Source organism: Notamacropus eugenii, chromosome 1 (assembly GCF_028372415.1).
Source record: "Notamacropus eugenii isolate mMacEug1 chromosome 1, mMacEug1.pri_v2, whole genome shotgun sequence".
Taxonomy (NCBI): Eukaryota; Metazoa; Chordata; class Mammalia; order Diprotodontia; family Macropodidae; genus Notamacropus; species Notamacropus eugenii.
In genome coordinates, this window is record NC_092872.1 from 211,008,075 (window position 1) to 211,032,582 (window position 24,508).

General features: G+C 37.0%; 1 protein-coding gene across 3 annotated transcripts in view; it reads right to left on the bottom strand.

Moving 5' to 3' along the window:
- Positions 1-24,508, bottom strand: part of NOC3L (NOC3 like DNA replication regulator) — a 41,952-nt gene that overhangs the window by 16,405 nt on the left and 1,039 nt on the right. For 2 of the 3 annotated variants that reach the window (XM_072625683.1, XM_072625692.1), the window contains exons 2-13: positions 23,830-24,037; positions 20,915-21,038; positions 19,672-19,829; positions 19,537-19,593; positions 15,346-15,476; positions 14,243-14,404; positions 11,629-11,722; positions 7,585-7,760; positions 6,014-6,142; positions 4,511-4,642; positions 3,576-3,656; positions 3,211-3,311 (exon numbers count right to left, since the gene is read on the bottom strand). In XM_072625683.1, coding sequence (XP_072481784.1) covers positions 3,211-3,311; positions 3,576-3,656; positions 4,511-4,642; positions 6,014-6,142; positions 7,585-7,760; positions 11,629-11,722; positions 14,243-14,404; positions 15,346-15,476; positions 19,537-19,593; positions 19,672-19,829; positions 20,915-21,038; positions 23,830-24,037 — 1,553 coding nt within the window. The remainder of the gene's footprint in view (positions 1-3,210; positions 3,312-3,575; positions 3,657-4,510; positions 4,643-6,013; positions 6,143-7,584; positions 7,761-11,628; positions 11,723-14,242; positions 14,405-15,345; positions 15,477-19,536; positions 19,594-19,671; positions 19,830-20,914; positions 21,039-23,829; positions 24,038-24,508) is intronic. The other variant, XM_072625691.1, reaches the window with a different exon arrangement.

Sequence of the window (24,508 nt, forward strand, 5' to 3'; positions counted from 1 at the left end):
CAAAAAGAAGAGAGGCATATATATGAATGAAGAGTCAACAATAGAGACAGACAAGAAAGTCAGTAAAGTTGGAGAACCAGGACCTAGCTGTGCTCCAAAAGCACAGAGAAGACAAGAGGATGTAGCCAACAGTATGAAATGTTACAGAGGGGCCAAAAAGGATGAGGACTGAGAAAAGACCATCAGACTGGCACAGACAACTGATAATTTCCATTACACAAAAGTGAAAAGCATTCATGCAAACAAAATTAATGCAACTAGGTAAAGAAGTGAAACAGGTGTCTGGAGAAAAAAACATCTTTGAATCACATATCTCTGATAAATGGCTGGCAACTTATATAGGCAATACAAATATATACGAGCAAAAGTTCTTTATTATTATTATATTGTATTATTATATTAAAAGTGGCCAAAGGTATGAACAAATAGTTCTCAAAATACAGTAAGTAAACATCAAATGAAAGAAAGCTCCAAATCACTAATAAAATAAATACAGATCAAAGTAACTGAGGTTTCACCTCATGGCCAGCATCTCGACAAAGATGATACAGTTGGAAAGGGAGTCATCAGTTCTGGAGAGTGGAGAAACATATGCACACTAAGGTGCTGCTGACAGAGCTGTGAACTGGTCCAACCATTCCAAAAAACATCGGTATACAAATATAACTAATATATCTACACTCTTTGGCCCAGAATGTTCTACTGCTAGGAATATTCCCTAAGTCAATAACAAAACAAAGCCCTACACATGCCAAAATATTTATAGAAGCTATTTTTTTTAGTAGCAAAGAACTGGAAAAAAATAGTAGATGCCCATCAAATGAGGAATAGTAAATGTCAGCATTAATTTAATGGATTATTATTACTGTGCTATAAGAAATAGCAAAGATAATAAATACAGATATTTGGGAAGGCTTATATAAAGTAATGCACTGCAAGAAGATATACACAAAGTAATGCAGGGTGAAATAAGTAAAGCCAAGAATAAGTGTAGACAATAACTAAAACAACATAAATGGAAAGAAAAACCACACTCAAAAAAACCACAGTGAATGTTTCCAAACTACAAAGAGAAAGCATGCCTCCAAAAGAGGAGATGTGAGAAGACATTCATACTTTATTCCTTGGAAGAGATAGGAGCTTTACAAGTGTGGTACACTGCACATATTTTCAAGACTTTTTCGATGCACTGATCAATTTTGCTGACTGTTTTTCTTAAATCTTTAGAAAAAGTATTTGTTATATAGGATGGCTCTCTGTGATGAGGCAGAGTACAGAGAGGGAAATTATGCTAATCGTTAAATAAATTAAAAACTTGTTAAAAAAATATAAAGTGATGCTGGGTAAATGTACGTGACCGTAACATTATAAACAGAAAGAACAAGGATCTAAACAATGCTATGAAACTGTACTAACCAAGTACGGCCCCAAAGAAGAATTAAGACAACGATGGATATGGAACATAAGTGAGATGTCAGACTTTTTCAGTCTGTTGATTAGCTTTGCTCAACTGACTTTTTTCCTCTTTTATTCTTTGTTATGGGGGAAACTTGTCTGGGACAGAAAGGAAGGAGGCTTATACTGAAAAGTGTAGATGATATAAAAACAAAAATATTCAATAAAAATCAATTATAAAAATAAAGTGAGGTAGAGAATTTAACAAAGACAAAAGAAAGCAGTCAAGAGGCATAAATGGGAAGCCAGGAGAGCATACTGCAAAGAGTTAGAAATTTTCAACTGAGGGAGTAGGTAGGTTAATGATCCCACGGATAAATCTGAACATCCCCTTTCTCCTAAGCTTCAGTCCCACATCACCAATTACTTACTGGCCACCTCAAACTCAATCTGGCCAAAACGGAACTCATTTACCTTTCACACTCAAACTCTCCATATTTCTCTTCTATACATCCCCTATTTCTCTTCAAATCCTTCTATTTTCCCAGGTTCGTAAACTCAGCTTTATCCTTAGCCCCTCACTCTCCTTTGTTCCACAAAGTCCATGAACTGCAGAATCTTCCTCCTTCTCTCTCTCCATCTCTCTTACGCTGATCCCTTACGTTCACTTAGAAAGCTACTGCCTCAGTTTAAGTCCTTATCACAGTTCACTGCATTAAATCAGGAGCTGGGACCTACTTTTTCTAAAGCCCACAAAGGTAATAATGTTTTACATTTTTAAATACAATAAAAACTTATTTTAAAATGTAAAAACAATTCTTGACTCCTGAACAAAACAAAGAAGCCTGCTGACCCGTTCTAAACAGTCTCCCTGCCTGAAGTCTCTCCCACTCAAGTCCATCCTCTAACCTTGTCAGTCTTCAACTCAATCAACTACAGGATAAAACACAAACCCCTTTGTGGCTTTTAAAAACATCAACCAGTGGTGTCAAACTCAAATACAAATAGGGGCCCCTAATCTGTAGGCCAAGGATCTCTGTGGTCACACACTGACCTAGGTTTAAAATATGATGACTATGTCTTGTATTTTTATTACTTTGTTAAGTATTTCCCTACTACATTTTAATCTGGTTCCAATGCACCTGGTCCTGTGGGGAGCATATCTGATACCTGTGCTGTACACAGTTTTACCCCAACCCATCTTTTCAGTCTTACAGGACATGACTTCTGCTCCTGGCTTCTCCTTTCCACCTTCTTCCAGCACACATGGGGGATGCACTACCATCCCCCCATGCCAAGAATGTATTCCATCTTTACCCCCAGCTCCTCCTTCAAGGCACACATCTTCTACATGAAACTCTTCTTGATCTCCCAAATGCTCCTGTACTCCTTCCTACCAACTTACCTGGTATTTACTTAGCATTTATTCTGTTTATATTTAATCTATAAAAATTTACTCATGTAGCTGTTAGTCAGTAAGCACTTATTAAGAGCCTACTATGTGCCAGGCACTATGCTAAGCTTTGGGGACTATAAAGAAAGGAAAGACACAACCCCTCCTCTCAAGTCTAAGGGGAAACAACATGCAAAAAACTCTGGACAAACTATGTCTTTCCTCATTAGAAGGTTAGCTTCTATCAAGAAGGGAATAGTTCATTCACTGCATTTTATCTCCAAGGCTTACCAAAATGCCTAATAAAAGCTTGCTGATCTGTTAGGTTTTTAATGAGTCTTTCAGAACTTAAGGCTCACCACATTATACCCATTTTTGTACTTTATAAACAAATAACACTGTCCAAACCACAGAGATCTTACTTGGCAAGACCTTCTAGGACGGCAGGCAGAAGAGGCGACCTCTGGGCTTTCTTCAGAATTCTGAAGTAGGTTACAAACACCATGTTGAGCGTTTCAGTGTGCTGTGGGAAGCAGTACCCAGAAAGTCAGCAAAACTTCATTGACTTCTCAGTTACTGAGACCACAAACTCAAAACTTATTTTTTCCTTTCTTTAAAATAATCTTCTGATCTTTGACAAAGTGGGATGAAGCTGGACACCTTTAATCCACACAGAGATCGTGTCTGTCCCAAGTCAGACATGAAGTTTCACGTAAAAAGAAACTCCGCCACTGTGATGAACTTTTAACTACCATCACATATCAAAACAGAGGGGCCCACTGCTCACCAGTTTCATCTTTTTTTCAGTACTCTCGGAAGCCTCTGCTTCCCGAAGTTCTCGTTCTAGTTTCTCCTCTGCTTTCTTCCACTGAAAATGGAGGGAAATAAAATATAACACATCAGCAAAGTAATTTCTAATTAAAAGCTGTCTCTTTTAATATAGGACCAATAAGTCAAGGTATCTCCACTGGCTCACAACAATTTCTGGGTCTAATGATGAATCAGTAAACATGTATTAAGCACCAATTACAGACCAGAACAGTGCTAAGTGCCAGAGACCATTCTGTGGCTCTTGCCCTCTGAAAGTATAACTTTTAACTTGGGAGAGAAGAGGCTCACATATAGACAAACAGAATACAGACGAAGTAGATACAAGGTTACCTTACATAAGGCACAGGCAGCTGGGGGAACCAGGAAAGGGGACTATGGGAAGAACAGACTGGAGTGGGGAGAGACTTGAGATAAGAAAACAAATCAGAACAGTCCCCTTGAGAGACAATGAGAACCTGAGTTTAGAATGGTGGTTGCGTAAGTGGAGAGATGGGGACATTACACATCGTGTTTATATGTATGTGCACATGCTTATGTATGCATACATACAAATCATATATATACATACATACACACACACACATCTGTCTATATACAGACATCCCCACCCATACACATCCATAGTATTTCTCTAGCTAAACTGTCAGCTCCTTGAAAACAAGGGCTACGTTCACCACTCTTCCCATTTCTGCTCTCCCACCCCCAGCAGTTTGTGGCCCAAAGAAGGTTTTTAACAAAAGCTTCCTTACTGACTGTCTAACAATAACTCCTTGCAGCTTGATCTGACAAAGTACCTGCTTGTAAGAACTCTAAATTAAGATGCTTCAAATCTTAGATTTTTCTGTGGTTGTACAAGTCAAACACAATAGTAAAAGAGAAAAGAAATCAGACCTTCCTTTGCATTCTTGAAAGAGATTTTCTCTTCTCCTTATAAGACATGAACTTTTTTGGTGCATTAATGTCTTCTGTGTCTTTCTTCACTTCTATTTCTTTGATTCTTAGATACAGGAATGATTTTAACAACTAGTGATTAAAAAAAAAAAACACCACAATATGTTGCAGAAAATCTGACATAGTAAAAGAAACTTTACCAAGAATTATTTTAAACATTCTTCCCTAAAACACTGTCACTTTTACCTTCAATCTGTAACTTTTTCTCATTTCCCACAACAGTTTTTTCTGAGAAATGTCAGGCAAAAGGGGATGGGGGAATGGGAAGATGAGAGTGATTAGATGATCTGAATGGCAGCAGACTGGAAAAAGTTATTTGAGGGGGGCTTAGTTTTTTAAAAACACTGCTTATCAACACTTCCCCACCTCACTTTTATTTCTACATGTTCTCAATAAAAATGTTCTTGGGAACTTAGGCCAGCACTGTCAAGTTAAGGGTAATGTTTGTTTTATTAATGCGTCACCAGAAGTAAGAACCACACTGATACTTCAGGTCTAAGTACTACAAAAATAATCTGGAGTCCAAAATCAAAAAGCACAATTGCTTTAAAGCTCTACTCTTTCTTCTGGAAAACCATACAAAGCAAAAGGCAACAATGCCAGGAACAAACAGTCATGAACCTCAGTGGCTATTCCAAAATACAAACTTCTAAATATATAAAGAGCATTTCTGATTAGAGGAATATCTAATTAGACTTCTCAAAGAGAAGATCTAAAAGCATAAACCCTGCCCTTGAACTCACTGTGAAACAACAAATACAAAGAACTCTGCAAACTTTAAAGTGCTATATAAAGGTCACTTATCAGCAAGTCAGAGATCCAGTATCTATAAATTATTTTAAATGTTTGGAGGAAAAAACCATAAGTGATGTTAAACCCAGGAAGTATCAGATTATAGGACTTAGAGCCAGAAAGGACCTTCAAGGTCACTGAGCCCAACCCCCTCATATTCTAGAGATAAGAAAACAAGCTCAGACAGGAGGTGCCATTATGACACATGGGGAGAGCTGATATTCAAAGCGAGTTCCTCTTTAAATTCGGTGCTCTTACAATTGTGTTATGATGCCTTCTCCTGAGTGTTTACCACTACTATAATTCCCTTATGAAAAAGGTCTAAATTTATGCTCATGACTAGTTTAAAGACTCGGGGTTCTCTCTCACCAGATCAGTAAAAGGCAGGACAGTGCAGGGAGAAGACGGAAGGTCTTAGTGCCAGGAAGTCCCACCCCCCCATCTGCCTCGTCCACAAGACAGCCAAGAGGAAGCACTACCTATACTCATGAAATTACAATTCAGAAACCTCACCTCCAAAAAGTTTCAGTACAACTGCAATGGCCTGTAATTTATAAGAAAAAAAATAGGGCAGAAGGGCTATTGTAATGATAAAATGAGCTTTTGAATCCAGAACATGAATCAGAGTAAGAAAAAAAATAAAATATTTACCTCTGGCCTAACAACATAATTTTGACTCTTCACAAAACCAGATATCACCTTAACAACACCAAGAGAGGCATGACCCAGTTTATCTTGCTTAAAGAGCTTCTGTACTGCCTCACAACACATTTCAGAAATCTGAAACACAAAGCACAGGGTACCAAATTACATGCAATTAATTTGAAGGGAATTCATTAACTTGGAAAAAAAATCTTTGCAGGAAATTTCTCTGCTAAAAGTCTCATATCCAAGATAGATAAAAACTGATTCCAATTTACAAAAATAAGAGCCATTCCCCAAAAGATAAACAGTAAATCAATATGGACAGATGGTTTTCAAAGAAGAAATTCAAGCTATCAACAACCATGTGAAAAAAATGCTCCAAATCACAAATCTTAAAACTTAAATCAAAACAACTCTGAGGTTCCACTTCACACCAATAAGATTAACAAAAAGGACAAAAACAGAAAACAAAGGCTGGAGGGGCTGCAGTAAGAGGTATATTAGTACATTGTTGGTGAAGCTGTGATATGGTCCAGCTATTCTGGAAAGCAATTTGGAACTACATCCAGTGTCACTAAACTGTGACCTTTGATTCAGTACTACTACTAAACCTATAATCCAAAGAGAGCAGAAGAAGAAGAAAGGAACTCGTGTACTAGAATACTTATACTAGCTTTTTTGGTTTTGGTGATAAAAGAATGCAAGTTAAAAGGGTTGACATCTATTGGGGAATGGCTGAATTTATGGTATATGAAAGTAATGTAATATTATTGAGATGTAAGAAATGACAAAAGGGAATGCTTTCAGAAAACGTGAATAGACTTGTATGTACTATATAAAGTGAAGTGAAAAGAACCAAGGATCCAATTTATATAACAACATCAACGTAAAGACAAACAACTAAAAAGAAATTAAGAATACTGATCAAAAGCTATAGTCAATCACAACTCCAGAGGACTGACGAGCACTCCCATCTCCTGACAGAAATGTGATAGACTCAAGGGATAGAATGAAACAGACATTTTTGGATGTGTCCCAAATAGGGTCATTTAGCTTGATCATAGATATCTCAAAAGTTTTCCCCTCCCTCACTAGGGGAGGCATTGAAAGGGATGAAGATAAGGTTAACACATACCAACAACCCCCTCCCCCCTCCCAAAAAAAGAAGCATCATTTTTAATTCACAGAAGAAAAGGACAGAAAGAATCACAGGGAAGCACTGTGAAAGCTACATAATTTATTATGTGTTTTGTAAAAATTCAAACTGTACATAATAGAGGTTCACAGTTCCATGTATAATCCTCTATTTGTTCTACTGTATGTGTGCAAGTACTCATTTTGGTGTTTGTTAAGATCACAATAAAAAAATTTAAAACAAAAAGAAAAACTAAACCACATGCAAAAAAAGCAGCTTTATAAAGAAATAATACTTGAAATTTTCTTGATTGTTCTGCTAATTTCTTTAATTTAACCTGGAAAGAAACATTATTAAGCACAGCAACAGAGGTAAGATAACCATCCCGGTGATTTGAGAAAGATTTTGCTTTTAAACATTTTCTAACAAACTGAATACATACCAGTTTTGACTTGTCATTCATAAGAGGGACAGCCAACACAATGATATTATTGTGGAAGTTAAAATGAGGCAGTGCTACCAACAGCTCACACAAGCTCTTCACAGCAACCTCTGCCAGGCCTTTGTATGCCTTTAAGGAGACAACGTTACTCTTCTTCAGTTTTCTTTGCTTCCAGTCTGATCAAAAGACAACTCTGGTTACTGAATTTACCGTTCAGTCAAAACCCAGACAAGTCATAATGCTTCCCCACAGAATTATTATTACAAGAGCCCTAAATGAGAACTTGTATTCAAATACACTATGTAACAGATTAGGTTGTTCAGCATCTCTTCAAATTCCTCTTTTAGTACACATACGGGAATATCTAAAGATTTAGAAACCTCATTCAATCTTACATGTGTTCCATCATATTTCTCAAGTGACTATTCTTAGCTTTTACTCCAATTCTTAAGAGGCAAATTTTATTTTTTCTTGACAGTACTTGCTTTTTCCTTAATTTGTAACTTTTTACTTCTGTCCTTTTCCTCCATTCGTAATCACTTCCCAATACACATACACATTTCAAGTCCTCCCACATAATAGAGAAAAATGTAGATAAAGCCGAATCTTGAGAAAAGTTATAATATACACAACTCTGCACACATAACGTTTCACTTACCTCTCCAAGAGAAAGTTAATTTCCTCTTTTCTGAGAGACAAATTTTAAAAAATAGAAATAACCAGCATCTTAGTCTTCTACCTACACTATCAAATTAAATAAGAATACCAAATCCTTAGAAACCTTAAACTGATAAATAAACATCAACTATTTTAAAACGTAATAACATTAGCAGCAGTAAAGTACCCCTAGTTACTTTTCCATTTAAAATGTTACATTCAGATAGACCACTTCCGCCCTAGACCCTACCTTACTGCTTGTCTCAAGTCATTTTTTTTTTTTGATTACTGAGGGAGTCAAAACAAAATGGAGGGTGAGGTGTACAGATTTCTTCCCCAAAGTTCACCCCTTTCACTCTCAGTATCTCTTGGCTTTCTCTTCTCTAGCAGTCCAGTATCACACTAGATCAGATACAATGCAGCACAAGCAGCATAAGAGAATCTCAGGGAACTCAATAAAATTAGGGTAGCTTACAAATACACAATCTCATGTTAGTCAATTAGCCTAGAGTTCAATCTAATTCAAAGCTTACATCCACTTTTATGCAGTCTCTTTCAGGTGCTCCCCTATTTATTCCTGCAACAAAACTTTAGTAAGCACCTACTTTCTGTAGAGCCCTGTTCTCAACGGTAGATGAGACACAAAATTAGACTAAAAAAAAATGCTTAGGTCTCACCTCCCCCATAGGCCACTCAGAATCTTAACTCAGGAAAAACCCTGTCAGTCCTTAATCAACTTTCACCCCAATCACAGCCTGAGCAAGAACATCATTGGAGAAGTTTTGTCTTTTCCCATCAGCCTCTGTCTTCACTCTAATACTGCTCTTCTTATCCGCATCTCCTGAGATCTGCCCTTTTCCTCCGGGGTCTTCCTAGGCTCTTTCTTCACTTTCCTGAGCAGAATTGCCCACCTCTATCGGCACATCCTGGGAGAACTCCTCTCCACATTTTAGATCAGCTTATTCAAGCTTTTCTAGCAACCACATCACACTGCTGATGTATACCAACAGGCTTCTGGATCATGTCTTCTAGACTCTTCTTCAAGCCACCATGAGACAGAACAGTACAGTGGACACAGAGCACTGGCAGTCAGAACACAGGGATTCAAATCCCAGCTCTGCCACTTATGACCTTGTTTGATCTTGGGCAAGTCCCATCATTCCTCTGGTCCTCAAAAGCAGAATGAGGCAATTAGACGGATGATCCATAAGGTCTCTCCTGGCTCTAGATCTATGATCCTATGATGAAATTAGTGTTGAATAATGCCAAGGACAGGGCCAAGTTCTATATTCTCCCACTAGAAAACCACTGCCAGACTGACACCAAGAGAATAATAAACAGTAAAGGTGTGACTCCAGCTGACAATCCTGTCATCCCACTCACCTTTCACCATCTCTGACACATACTGCTGTCTCCTTGCACCTCTCCCATTTTCTAAAATTTATCAGTCTTCTGGTGGCTCTGTATAAGATGAACCACATTTGAGAGAGGCTGGAAGCAGAAATAGCTAGGCTACTGCAATAATTTAGGTACCTAGAAAAATCACAGTAGATGATTTACAAGTCTCTCTCATCATGAGTACATCCACATCACTTCGTGACATAAGCCTTCAAGAGCTGAAGCTTAACTACCTTTGTTAAGTAGAAATTAGCTTTTAAAGCCCTTCCCCTAAAACCACTTCACACTGATCTCTCATTACTCTCCCTTGTACCCTTCCTTCCAGCCAAACCAATCTGTCAACTAGCTCTCATTAGATAAGACATGTCCATGTCTGTCTGTATCTGTGCACCATATTTTGCCTTCCATCTCCACCAAGTCTTTTCTCTTCCTTATTTCCAACAGAAATCTTTTCCAATTAAACTTAAGAGTCCTCTTCTTCAGCTAATATCACTATTAATAGTTTTACTCTACTATCTTTTTATCTTCATATGTTGTTTTCAAATTGCTTCTATATGTATATATATATTCTGTACCCTCAGAATGTCAAGGTGCCCACAAAACTCCTAAGTACAGCCTGAACTAGATTAAAATACAGCTGGGAAATGTTTAACAAAATAAGTAAAACTACAGCATGGGTGATGTTAATTTGTGGGTTTTTTCTGAATAAACAGAAGGCCACAGAAATTATTTCTATATGAATCTGACATCACTGCTCTAAAGGCAGAGACCTCCCTTGTGAGTCACCTACCAATAAGGACCTCTGCAGAGGCAGGCCTCTTGGCAAATTACTAACATGATTCAATTATTTATAAACAAGAAACAGAAAAGTTAAATAATTTGGTAAACTGGAATAAAAAAAAACCAAAAAGTATCTCTGGCAACATATTTGACCTGAAGAAAAATATTTCAGTGGAACTAGCCCCTTAATACAGCATGCTCAAATTTTAAAAAGTAATTGCCATTACTCTACTGTCACCAGAAGTAAAAACCAGATACTCACAAAGTAAGCTCTCAAACTCTACTCTGACAAGCTCTATTTTAAGAGAGCCTTAGGAAGAAGAATCTAGTTAGTAAGCAGAGAAAAAAAAAATCAGTGACATTCAGGACATCAGAGGTATCACAGATCTAGAGCTAGAAGGGTCCTTAGAGGTCATCATATTCAACCCCTCATTTTACAAATGAGGAAATTGGGGTACAAAGAGGGTAAATGACTTGGCTAGGGTCATACTGCTATTAAGTGCCTAATGAGGATAACAATAACAATGGCTAACATTTCTATAACACTTACTATATGCTAGATACTATGCTAAGTACTTTACAATTATCTCATTTGATCCTCACAACAATCCTAAAACGTAAGAGCTATTATTATTACCATTTTACAGATAAGAAAACTGAGGCAGACAAAGGGTAAGTGACTTGCCCAGGGACACACCACTAATAAGTGGCTCAGGGCAGATTTGAACTCAGGTCTTTCTGACTCCAGGTCCACTACTCCATGTTGCCTTAAATGAGAACTAATATTTCATATGTGCCATATGCTCCATGTCTAGCCTGCCCTTTTTCCTCTGAAACCTTGCAGCAACAAGAGGCCATTTGATAGAGCAGGTCAACAAGACTCACAATCCCTACTCCCAAATAACCAAGGCTTGCCAACCAAGAGACGAATTCAGTACAAAGTCCAAATATGCTAAGGTAAAGTAATGGACAAAGAAGGTCATATCCACTTCCCTTACCCACCAATGCCCAAAATCTCTTCTTAAGAGCAGAGAAGTAGAAGCAAAAGAAAAAGGAATTTGGAAGAAAACTTCATCATCCCCAGTCATTAACTCGTGGTGAAATCCTCAAGGAATTATTATAAACACTTATGTTTGAAGTCATTCTTCTTTACTCCTGAAACAAAATAACTGAGCAAATTTCAACAAAAACAGGGATAAATCATTTTACCTTTAATTATTTGTTCCAGATTTTCCAAATAAAATTTATATTGGCTTACTAGGCCTTCTTCAAATTCTCTAAGTTTCTGAGTTTCTTTCCGGACCTGTAAGAAGACAAAAACCCACTCTTCAAAGCCAAAGTATTGCAATCTGCAAAAGCCACAACTAAAACATAAATGTCAGAATTGAGGGCTTTGCAAAAAACACATAAGTAATTTTTTTTCCAAATTAAGAAGCATTATTTTACATGGTTTGGCACTTCTATACACTTTTGGAGCGCTTTCTTCATCACATCATGGAAACATGCAATGTATCTATTACTACCATCCTAAAAGAAGAGCAGCATTATTCAGCTAATAAGTTGATAAAGCCAGAATTAGAACCACGTTTTTTAATTCAGAGCCTTCCCTCCATACTACATTACAATAAAAACTGTCTTTTACAGCTGGTACACATCTGGAGATCATAACATGGTTTAAACAGCTGACAAACATGGCAACCCCTGGAATAGACAGTAACATTCCATTATTCACAAACTTTAAGAACGACAAATGCTTCTTAACATATGCTTGGTTTGAAACGCCTTTGTACTGATAATGCCAAAGACCTAATACAGTATTATTGACCTTTAAGATTCTTTTACAGAAACATCCAAAAGTTCCAAACTACGGGGCTAGTATAAAATGAAGGGCATAATGAGTTTATCCCTTTACCATCTCTGTTCTCAATTTCAACTCCCAGTATGTCCTCACTCTCTCAAATGGCTACCAGTTTGAATATGAGATATATTTTATAACATTTGCTCTTACTTTCAAGAGTAAGCTACTGCAATAAGGAAAAAGATATTTCAAAAACTGACCTCAGAAACAAAAAAGTGAAATATTTTTAGATACCATAAACATGGCAAAAAAAAAAAATCTTGCCACTTTGACCAAAACCTTAATGGAAATATTAAGACATAGGATATAACAATAATGCCAAAAGATCATGTTCATTTTTATTTACTACTAATAAAGATAAAAAAATAACAATGAATCCCACTTCTAAGAAATCTATTGGAAATTAACCATAGAGACTCTGTATAAGGACTATAGATCTAAAACCAGACTAAACAACTTGAAGCGTTCATGGATAGGATGGATTAATACAGTAAAATGGAAGACTACAACAGAGACTTTGGTAAGTAAAAACTGGAAAAAAATTGCATTTGGGAATACTGGTTAGTAACTGGCAAGAAGGTATATGGACCCAGATCTTATACTAAACAATCCAGTAAATTCCAGCTAGATCAGAGACCAACCAAAACAAAAAACAAAGCCTGCTAGAAAAAGATGAATGAAAATGAATTTGAGGGATGGAAATTTTTTTTAATTCAACAAATGGAAGGAACTGTTGGGGACAACAGAAGTATACTTGATTACGTTACATTAAAATACACTTTTTGCACAGCAAAAAAACCAATTCAATGAAAAGAAAAAGAACAGTAAGGGAAAAATATTTACAGAAATTATGAATAGGAAAAATTAGGCATCTAAAATGTAGAAGGGATCCATACTCAATAGATAAGCAATCAAAGGATCTAAGCAATTTTCAAAAGAATTGCTAACTGTAAAAGACATTAACATTCTTCAAATCACTAACCGTAAAAGGAATAAAACTTCAGACAATTCTGAGGTTTCCTGCTCACAAACTGGCAAAGATGGCAAATGACAATAGCAAAAGACAATGAAAGAGCTATGAAGAATCACACACAATGATTTATACATAAGAGAGCTGTGAAATAGTCCAGTTGTTCTTGTAATTATGCAAGAAAACTGACTGAGCTGTCTACATCTTACATCCGGTGACTTCACTACTAAGAAAAAGACAGAGCAATCTTCTTTAGGGTATATTAAAACCAGAAGTCAACTGGGTATTATCAAATTAGAGAAAGACTTTAAAAAAAAGTTATGGTATGTGAATGTAATAGAGTACTGTTGTGCAGTAAGAAAGAATGAATACAAGGAATTCAGAGAAACGTGAAAATTTGTATGAAGTAGTACACAATTAAATAAATAGAACCAAGATAATAATATACACAAAGATCACAAAAAATGTTTAATGTCACTAAAAGGAAAATGGGCTCTGAATTTTAGAAAAACCCACAAAGCTCTTGAAGCTTGGACTGGGCTCCTCCTCAGGGATAACTCTCCTGTCCTCTACCTTGTTACAGATCAAGGGTGATCTGGTTTCCAGGGGGAAACTGGAGGGATGCTGACTGGGGTGATTTTGTTTTTCTGGTAGTTCAGTCCTATATAGCAATTAACTTTCCTTAATTGCCAGAGGTGTGTTCATCCACACCTGAAGGCCAAGTCATCTTCCTAGCTTTTGACAATTGTAACATTCCCAAACATCCAGAACTCCTTCTTTACTGCATCTCAATACAAAGGGGTTTTCTCACACTTTGGAGGTCTCTGGCTTTTTGACTGAGATAGCCAGCATGACCCACTTTGCCAATAGTTTATACATCACTGTTAATAAACTGTTATCTTGCCCTGGAGAAAAGCATGTCTTAGCCTACCTGTGTTGCAATTATTTATAAGCCACACATGAGAGAAATTAGTTTGGAAAGCTGATAATGATACCTTGGATGCCTTTTCTGTTTCTGTTAGAGGTCGAATTTTGTAGGAAGGAGTAATGTCTTTAAATAACTCCATCAGGGAAACCATCACCAATTTTCGTACAATGACAGCTACATCAGGATCCTGTTCCATAAGCATGGCACGCAATTCTTTCAACTTCTTAATCTGTCAAAAGAATAACTTGTGGAATGATAAAATGGATCACAACAAAGAGCAGCAAGCACAAGGAGACAAAAGCCCAAAATCAAGCACTAAAATGGAATTTCATCGCAGTACTACCAAAAAAATTGTGCTGACAAGGTAAGCCTGGAAGCCAAAGACTTTCACAGGAAAGCATTACTTAGGTGACAAATGTGATCCTGAAAGGTGCTTTGTAAATTATCTTTTTGTAAACTGAATCATACTTCAAATGTAAGGTATTCTAAAGCTTGCTATTAAAAGGAATGCTGTAAAGCAAACAATCCTGTACTATGAAAAACACAAGGTTTAGTAAAACACTGTCTGGAAACTAGACGCTTCAAGGGGCAGTGCCACACTTTTTATCTGTATAATTATGGATAAGTCCCATAATCTGAGGTTCACGTTCCCTAATAGTAAAATGATAGTGATAATATTTATACAACCTACTTTACAGGCTTATTACGAAGAAAAATGCTATGTAAATAAAAGTATAAAAGTGTTCAACTGTGACAATTTACCTAAATGGGAAGCTTAGGGGGACTATATGTTGGCTTATCTTACAATATGACATAAACCTGACCTTCCTGTGCAACATATTAAAATCAAGTGTCCATCAACTATCCAGTATACCCAATCAGAGAATCAAACAAACAAACCAAACAAACAAAAAAAAAACCACCTGCCTTTAAATAATCAGTAAGCATCTATTAAGCCTTTACTATATGCCCAAAAACACCAAGTCTTGCCAAACTCTAGGTTTCTTGACCTCTGTATCCAGAACGCTTCCTCTTGCACCACACTTCATTGCTACTGCAGGCAAGTTAATATGATTTTACATTTAATTTGTAGGACATGACAGAATGAAAACATTTAGAGTCTGCAGCAGCTCTTTAACAAACAGCCTCATAGAGTTTACCACTACTTACATTGGACTCTGGATCAGATAGGATGGCAGACGCCAAGGCAGCAATGTGTATTTTTTTTTCCTGCAATTTCCTCCGCCTCTCAATTATATGTTCTTCTGTGGTTAGCTTTGGCATGGGATCCTCAGTAACCACTGAAACAAAATAACATTCATTAGAAGGAAGCTGGCTTAGATCTGGTGAAAAAGAATTACAGAATAATATTAAAGAAATAGTGTTGATACTTACAAGCGTATAAGGTACCCAAGCAAGGCTAAGACACTATTGTCTAACAAAACTCCCTCCCAAGAGAATGAAGAAAATGTGATTTGTAATTATACTAGCATCTGTTCATATGTAAAGGCATGCTTCCAAACAACTTTTAGGACATTTGAAAACAAATGAATCTGTTCTCTTAAGCATTTTAGTCACTCTACCACCACACTAATTATTTTAAGGTCCAATCCAGGGATAGGGAACCTGCAGCCTCGAGGGCTACATGAGGCCCTCTAGGTCCCCTTTGACTGAATTCAAACTTCACAGAACAAATCTATCTGAATATCTTACATCTAAAGCCAAACAGCTGCACTTGAGGATCTAGTGCTGGGAATGCTGGGAAAAAAGGCTGAAATAGCTATGAAGTTGCTAGAAAAATTTGCTAAAATCATCATTTGACAAATCACTGTTTGCAATTACCACTTGATAATTGAATACCTGAAATGAAACAAATGAATCCTTTTTAAATATTCTCGGATAAAATGCATGCTATTTACCACAAGTATAATGAAAATTAGGCCAAAACAGAAACTGTAAAGAATATGAAATTGAAATGATTAAAACTGGTCAAGTCTGAGATAGAAGGCACAGCTTATGAATTGCTACTGCTGTGCAGCACACGTATCCTGCATCACAGATGCATTTTCTCATTCTTCTTATCCTGGTTTGTCAAAGAAATTAACAAACATCAATTTCTTGCAAGACTCTGCTTTAACGACTGACATTCTTGAACAATCTTCATGATTTTAAATTGCAGTGTAGCCAGGATGAAATAATATTCAGAAAGCTCAAAAATCAAATGTACCATAAGAGCTTTGGAAAACATAAAGACTGGTACTGGAAAGCATGAATCTCAAGTTGAAGATTTAATTAAGTCAGATAACCATGAAGAAATTCCACTTAGTAAAAATCAAAAATGTAATGCTCCTCCAAAGAAAGTTACTAGAAAATATAATTCAATACATGAATTTACATCTTTTACCGAACAGAAATAATGATTAAAGTATGATTTATTAGATGTGCTTGGACTTGTGAAGAACTAACTTCCCCATGGATAAGTGGTTAAAAAATAATCACAACATATAAGTAGAAATTCCAACATAAAATTGATTTGAATGTTTTTCAGAATTTTGTATTGTGGAATCAGAAATGTTTCAATCCTCGCAACTATACAAAAAGCTAAAAAGACAGTCAGCACTATTGCAATAAATAGTGCTAAAGCTGAAAGAGGTTTGAATTTAATGAATATAATTTGTAAGAGAGTGAGAAACAGTTTAATAGTACATCACCTATGTATATGTAATAACAAAAAAATTTATTGGGAAAGGGCAGATTGGGATGCAACTCTACTTATCAAATAATGGTTGAAATGCCACCATACAGGTTAGCTATATTTACAAGAATTCAGCAAAAATAAATAACAAGGGGCAGCTAAGGGGCAGTGAAGTGTATAGAGCTTTGAACGTGAAGTCAAAAGGATCTGAGATCAAATGTTGCCTCAGACACTTACTAGCTGTGTAACCCTGGGCAAGTCACTTACTCCCGAATGCCTCCAAAAATAACAATAATAAAATAAATGACAGTAATTGGTGAGAAATGGCTATAAAAAATTTATAATAAAGCATACTGTATATTTAAAATAAAGTTATATATACACATACATGGATATAAATTTTTGGTTTTGTTTTTTCCAGACTTGGCTGTTAGACTTTCATCAGTTCACTAATGCATACTGCATACCGGGCTCTGGGCAAAGAGCTAGACACACAAAGACAAAACAAAACTGCAACAGCTCCTGGCCTTGAAGAACTTTATAGCCTCTCTGCAGAGGGGAGAAAATACGTACATATATAATACATAGAAAATAGATACAAAAGCACTGGGAGGGGGAAGCCTCCAGCAGCTGGGAACAGGGTGGGAAAAATTTCATGAAGGGCTCTGTGCTTCAGTGAAGCCTTGAAAAAAACTAGGGACTATAAGAAGCAGGAGGTGCAAAGACAGTCCATTCCAAGTATGGGGGACAGCCAATACAAAGGCATGTGGACAAGACATGGGAGTCCTCTGTGTGAGCATCTATTGCTGTTCAATTGTTTCACTCACCTCTGACTCTTGTGAGTTCGTTTGGGGTTTTCTTGGCAAAAATGCTGGAGTGGTTTGCCATTTCCTTCTCAGATGAGGAAACTGAGGCAAACAGGGTTAAGTGGCTTGCCCAGAGTCTCACAGTAAATGTCTGAGGCCAGATTTGAACTCAGGAAGATGAGTGTTCCTAACTCCAGGCCCAAAGCTCAATCCACTGCACCACCAAGCTGCCCTCTCTGTGATGAAAAGAAAGCTATTTTGTCTGGACTATAGCAGGTATGAAAATAACATCTAATAAGGCTGGAAGATAAGGAGGCCAGACTGTGAAGGGTTTTAAAAGCCAGTTTATATTTTCAGTAAAAATAGCAAGGAATTTTGCAAATTTCATTTGATCTTCACAACACTATATAGAAAGTGATATTATTCCCATTTCACAGAGGAAGAAAAGGAGACTGAGAGAGGTTAAATACATGACCCACTCACACAGCTAGGAATTGTCTGAGGCAGCCTACTCTCTAAAGAGGTGAAAGAAAGAGGAAAAAGATCCATACATATAAAAATGTTTATGGCAGAAATTTTTGTAGTTGCAAACAACTGGAAACTAAAGGGGTGGAGTCCATCAATTGTGGAATGGCTGAACAAATGATGGTATATGAAAGTAATGAAATACTACTGTGCTGTAAGAAATGATGAAGGGGATGGTTTCAGAGAAATCTCAGAAGACCTGTACGAACAAGTGGAGTGAGCAGAACGAGGAGAACAATTTAAAATACCAATACTGTAAAAATGAACAATTTGGTAAGACTTAAAAATGTGCACCTTAAAAAATCACTTTGGCAGCTGTATGAAGATGAATTAGAATGGGAAGAAACTTGAAGCAGAGAGATGACTTAACAGGTTACTGTTACTAAGGGCCTGAACTAGATAGTGTCCAAGCAGAGAGAAGGGGTCAGATGTGAGAGAGCCTGAAGAGGTAGAAATGCTAAGATCTGTCAAATGGCTGCATATATGGAGTGAGTAAGGGTGAAAAGTAGAGGATGGTACTGAGACTGTAAACCAGAACTGGAATGATGCCAATGCTCTCAATAGAAATAGGATAATTTAAAAGAAGGTGGACTGTGGGGAGGAAGATAATGAATTCTGTTTTGGATGTGTTGAGATAGATATGCCTGTGGGAACTGTCCAATAGGCAACTGATTTTACAGGACTGGAGCTTAGCAGAGTAGGGCTGAATACACAAATCTGAAAGTTACCTGCATAGACTTGATAATTAAACCCATGATAATTAAAGTGATGAGGCCATCAAATGAAGAAAATGCAGAGACAAAGAGAGAAAAGGGTCGAAGACAGAGCTTCAGGGCACACCCTCAGTTATGGGACATGACACAGATCATGATCCAAAAGTGGGCACAGAGTTTGGAGAGAGCTAAAACCCAATATCCTATTTTCTGAAATGGACACATGCAAAAAATTATTCCTTTAAGAGGAACTGAAATTCTTAAAATTTGTAGCATTCACAATCATTTTAAGATTAAAAAAGAATACACAAACTACATAATTCCTACACTAAATTTGGTAGTTCCTCCTCCAGGTTAAAAAATAAACAAAAATGACATTCCAGAAAGGAAACAACAGCCAGATGCAAACTCAAAGATGTTCTTTATCTAGGTATGAAAGACCAAGTGCAGAAAGTGAAAACGTTCAAGATGTTTAAAGAAAACTTTTTTAAATGATGAAAACTGTGTTTCAAGCCTTGAAATGACCAACACTCCTGAAATAGTGATTTATGTTCCAGATTATGTCAAACTTTAAAACTCACTGGGATACCTCCTGCTGGCACAAAAAAAGTCACTCCATTACCTTCCTCAAACTCCATTTCTTCTTGCTCTTCCTCTTCAGGTGTGTTACTATTGACAACTGCAGAGTAAAAATAAGTTGTTAATAACTCAAGCCTACCAAAACCAGTTTAAATCAATTGTTCAATTATTAGTTTACCTGGCTTCTCTCTGGTCTGTGGAATAATACCGCACTTATCTTTGATTGGAAGTAGGTGAATTACTTCTTTTTCTGGCTCAGTTTGTAGTCGTCTTGGTACTTTCTCATATTTGTCTATTATGCTTTCCTGCTTCCGTTTCTTGACATGAACAGGTTCACTGCACATTTTGGCAAAAATCAAATGTTAGAAGGAAATAAGAATTCTTTTCTTTAGGTAAGTTAAAAATAAGATACCACTGACATTAATTACCTAAATATTCCTAAGCACAAAATCTGCCTTTGATTTTTCCAGTTTTGAATCCTAGACAATCATGTATTAAACACTGAGACCTCAGTTAACGTGCAGGGCAGCACCCCAAATTCCTAGGCATTACATCCAGCTCTTTTCCATGCCTCCACTTACTCTGCTTCTGCCTGTCTGGTCCCAACACTTCCTTCACCTGCCCTGACAAGGGCATTCTACCCCACCCACACCAACTCCTGTATCTGCCCATTCAGATCTAACTTAAGTGTACACTAAGCAAATTTGGTTTTTACTGTCCTTCAGTTACCTTTAGCAATTAAATTTATATTGGACTATTTTAACAACTACCATACACAAAGCTACACATTTTGTCTTTCTAGGTCAATACATAATCTCAAAAAATTTTTTAATACTTCCAGAGAGATCATAAAAATGGGAAAGGGTCCCACATGTCCAAAAATATTTATAGCTTTGTGGTGGTCAAGAACTGGAAATCAACAGGATGCCCATCAATTGGGGAAATGGCTGAACAAACTGTGGTATATGAATGTAATGGAATACTACTGTGCTATAAGAAATGATGAACAGGAAGACTTCAGAGAGTCCTGGAAGGACCTATATGAACTGATGCTGAGTGAAAGGAGGCAGAAGCAGGAGAACATTGAACACAGTAACAACCACAGTGTGTGAGGAATTTTTCTGATAGACTTAGCCCTTCACAACAATGCAAGGAACTAAAACATTCCCAGTGAACTCCTAAGGCAAAATGTCTTCCAAATCCAAAGAAAGAATTATGGAATTGGATCACAGAATGAAGTAGAATATTTTCTCTTGTGTTATGTCTTGTTTTGGTTTTACTCATGGTTTCTCCCATTCATTTTAATTCTTCTATACAACATGACCAATGTGAAAATGTGTTTAATAAGAATATACGTGTAGAATCTCCCCCCCAAAAATTTTTTATTATAATGCTCTGAACATTCTAAAAGAAATATTTACCTAGAAGAAAGATCTCTAGTTAAAAATGATGGCATTTGACCTAAATCTTTCAGTAACTGTAAGTCATCTTCATCCATCATGTCCAAAGGAAGGGCTTCTTCTTCCTCCTCCTCTGTTCTTTGAGCTACATCAAAGGTATCAGAAGCAGAAATTAGTTGCTGTGGAAATAAAGCTCTTTGTATTTTTGTCACTAGAATAAAAATTTTGTGGCTAAATTCATAGTCTGCTCTATGGATGGGAAAATATACAGATCAGTGTTCAATTCCCCACTTTTCTCTCACTTAATTCTATTTCATATAAAGAATGTAAAGTAGGATGACAACACCATTAGAAGAAGTCTACGTAGGATGACAATAGAAAAGTGACAGGCAGTGAGAAAGAAAACAAGCTTTAAAAATTTGGCAAGAAATCTAAGGAAAATGGCTGTTTAGCCTTCAGAAAGGAACTTAGCCTGGGAGCTCCCTTACTTAGCCCAGCACCCAACACAGAGCAAGGGCTTTATGGTCACTGATGGCCTGAATACAGAGGAGGCCAAGGGCATTTAAAGATCTAACTAGGAAGACAGATGAAAAATAGAAGAGATTGCTTAAACCACTAAAACAATGTGATCTCCATGAGGAACCATGGAACCACAACTGTATTCATATTCCAAGTCTTGCTTAATAACATAGGAACTTTTAGAACCAATTCCTTTCACCATCAAAGAAGGACAGAGGAGCTAGAGATAACAACTCTCCCACTGTAACCCCAAAATGATGCTCAAGGAAGCATAATCACAGTTAAAGAAAACAAATGAGAAGAAAAGGATTCCGAATATACAGAAAGCAATGACATCCTGGAGGTAACCATTCTGAGGATTCTGGGAAACTGATTTTCAAGGAATTTGAAAGAAGGTAACAAATGCTTAGAAAAATCATGGAACTTCTTGCCAACAAAAACAAAGTGATCAAAAAATATCCATAACTACTGAACCACATGCTAACTTCCATGTCTATATGCTCCTAATAAGACTAATGTACACATATATGTAAGACATCCTTAAAAATACAAGCAACAGATAAGTTTCACAATTGATATTCCACAGCAAACATTTTTAAATATACACAACTGACTTAAAGAGGCAGAGAACACAAGGTGCCACTGTATTGACTGTTTGACAATAAAATGCATTTAATTCAATAAGCAAAATACTACCTTAAAGGCTCTCCTGGAAGGTGTATCCCACTGATTGTTAAAATCATGTGAGTATACTTGTAAGATACATCAAAGGCAACTATACAATTGCAAACTATACAATCAAGGAGGCACAAAACAAGCAGACAAATCCTCGGAGAAATATGATAACAGAAGAAGTCCAATACACAGGCCAACAAGGAGTACTTTATATAGATGGCAAGGTCTTCAAATATACATATTTTCAGATTACTTTGAGATAACTGCTAAAAATTTTAGAACAGGAGTGGGGAACTACCTCTTCTCTGCAGCCTCAAGGCCACAAGTGACCCTCTAGGTCCTCAAGTGCAGCCCTCAGACTGACTTCAAACTCCAGAGTCAAACTTGGATTGAAAGGGCTGTGCTTGAGGACCTAAAGGGCCATATGTGGCCTCGAGGCTGCAGGTTCCCCACTCCTGCTTTAGAATATTGCAAACCTTTCTAAATGACATCCAAAATTAACTCAAAAGGGTTTAGACATACTATTGTTCAAAATATTACATGCAGCTGGATTCCAAGACAGCTTATAGAGTTGATTCATCAACACATTTAATGAGGACAGACTGCAGGTGGACAAATGCTAAGACCAGAAATGAATAGGAGGTTGGACTGCATCTGGTGAACTGTAGAGTCCTTTTAATGACCTCAAGCCATCTCCCTAAACCATCTCTTTGTCAATATTTTTCCACTAATAATGTATGTCTGGAAGTCATGAAACACCACAATCATCAGAGAATTAAAGTTGCAAGTCATCCCAAGGGCAATAAAGAGGCATGTTGTGGTCGTGAGCCAACTGCAGCATATTACCAATAACAAACGCACAGAAGTAGCACAAAAGATATCCCAGAGAGAGATGACCAGAGAAGGAAAGGGGCCCATCATACAGCAAGATAACTGTGTGCTCTATCACGCACAGTGTCAGGACTGGGTAGAGCCCTATGGAGGGCTTACAGTTAAGACATGAACAAGAATGGCATGGGATGAATGAGAGGGTAAGGATGAGGTGAAATCTACATCTCTGAAGGAATTATCTAGACTGATGACATACAAGGCCCACTGAATTCCTGAAAAACATAAAAGTATGCAGGATGACAATGCACTCAGAAATAACTTCTTAGGTATAAAATAGTTTTAAGTTTATTTCTTTGTGTTTCCTAGTGCTTTCTATGAAGTTTGAAAGAATACTTTCTATGTATAACTACAGTATTTAAAAAGTAAAACTTTACACAAGAACTGTGCATTTGTGTTTAGGAGCCCTGAGTACCTGGAAAGAGGGGGGAATGGTAGAACATAAAAAACTTAAATAGGACATATTGCCATCATGATCATTCTTCATTAAGTTTTTGATCCCAGACTTCTATTCATATCCATTGCTACCTCTATCTCCCTTGCTTCCCATCTTTTCCAATCCTCGGAAAAGAGTACTGGTGACTAAAACTGAAGGACGGAGATGTTAAGTAGTAGTCATATCCTTATTGTCAGGCAGAAAAACTGACACAGACAGCAAACCAAATTTAACTGAATAAATACAGTAGCCTGAGAACACCAGGAAGAATAATTCTGTAGTAGATATAACTACACAAACATGTGTAATATACATATACACATGCAAATACTGAACTATGTCCTATAAGAACTGTTCATACCACCAACCCATTCAGAACACCTAAGTTAGCACATGATTTTAATATTACCACACATACCTCTAAGTACTTGCTTTCCATCGTCCAACGGAACAGGCTTCTTAGATACAACATCTTTCACAGCTTGTCTAAGTTTCCTTTGTTCTTTTCTGTATTTCTTGGCAGTACTTTGCTGTTTATATTGCTTATTTTTCAACTTGTTGTCAAGTTTGACTTTACTAGTTTTCAGAAGTTTCCGAAAGCTTGGGGCCCGTTTTTTGCTTTTTCGCTAGAAAACAACAGAACAATTACTACGTGCTCAAGCTTACTTGGAGATTTCATTTTTAAGGCTGGAATTATCTGTGAGGTTTTTTTTCCTTACGTAATGGTTTTCAGCAGAGCTATTCTATTTTAAACACCTCCTCTCTATGGTTTTCATACAAAAGAGCAGGGGGAAAACAGTACAGCTGGTGGACAGAATGGGGGATTGGAAAGGGCAGGTGATCCTGAGCAAATCACATAACTTCGGTGAGCCTGAGTTTCCTCATTTATAAAATACAGATAATCACAGCAGCTTCCTTACAGCATTGCTGAGAAGATCAAATGAGGGAAGGGATAAAAAGGGCTTTTACAAACCTTACAGCACCAAGCAAATACAATTCGGTGAAACCCACAAGTGCACTAAAGCACTTACCATATCTACAACCTTTTCTCCTGTTTTAAACCTGACACACACGACAAAATACTGTTTCACTCTCCA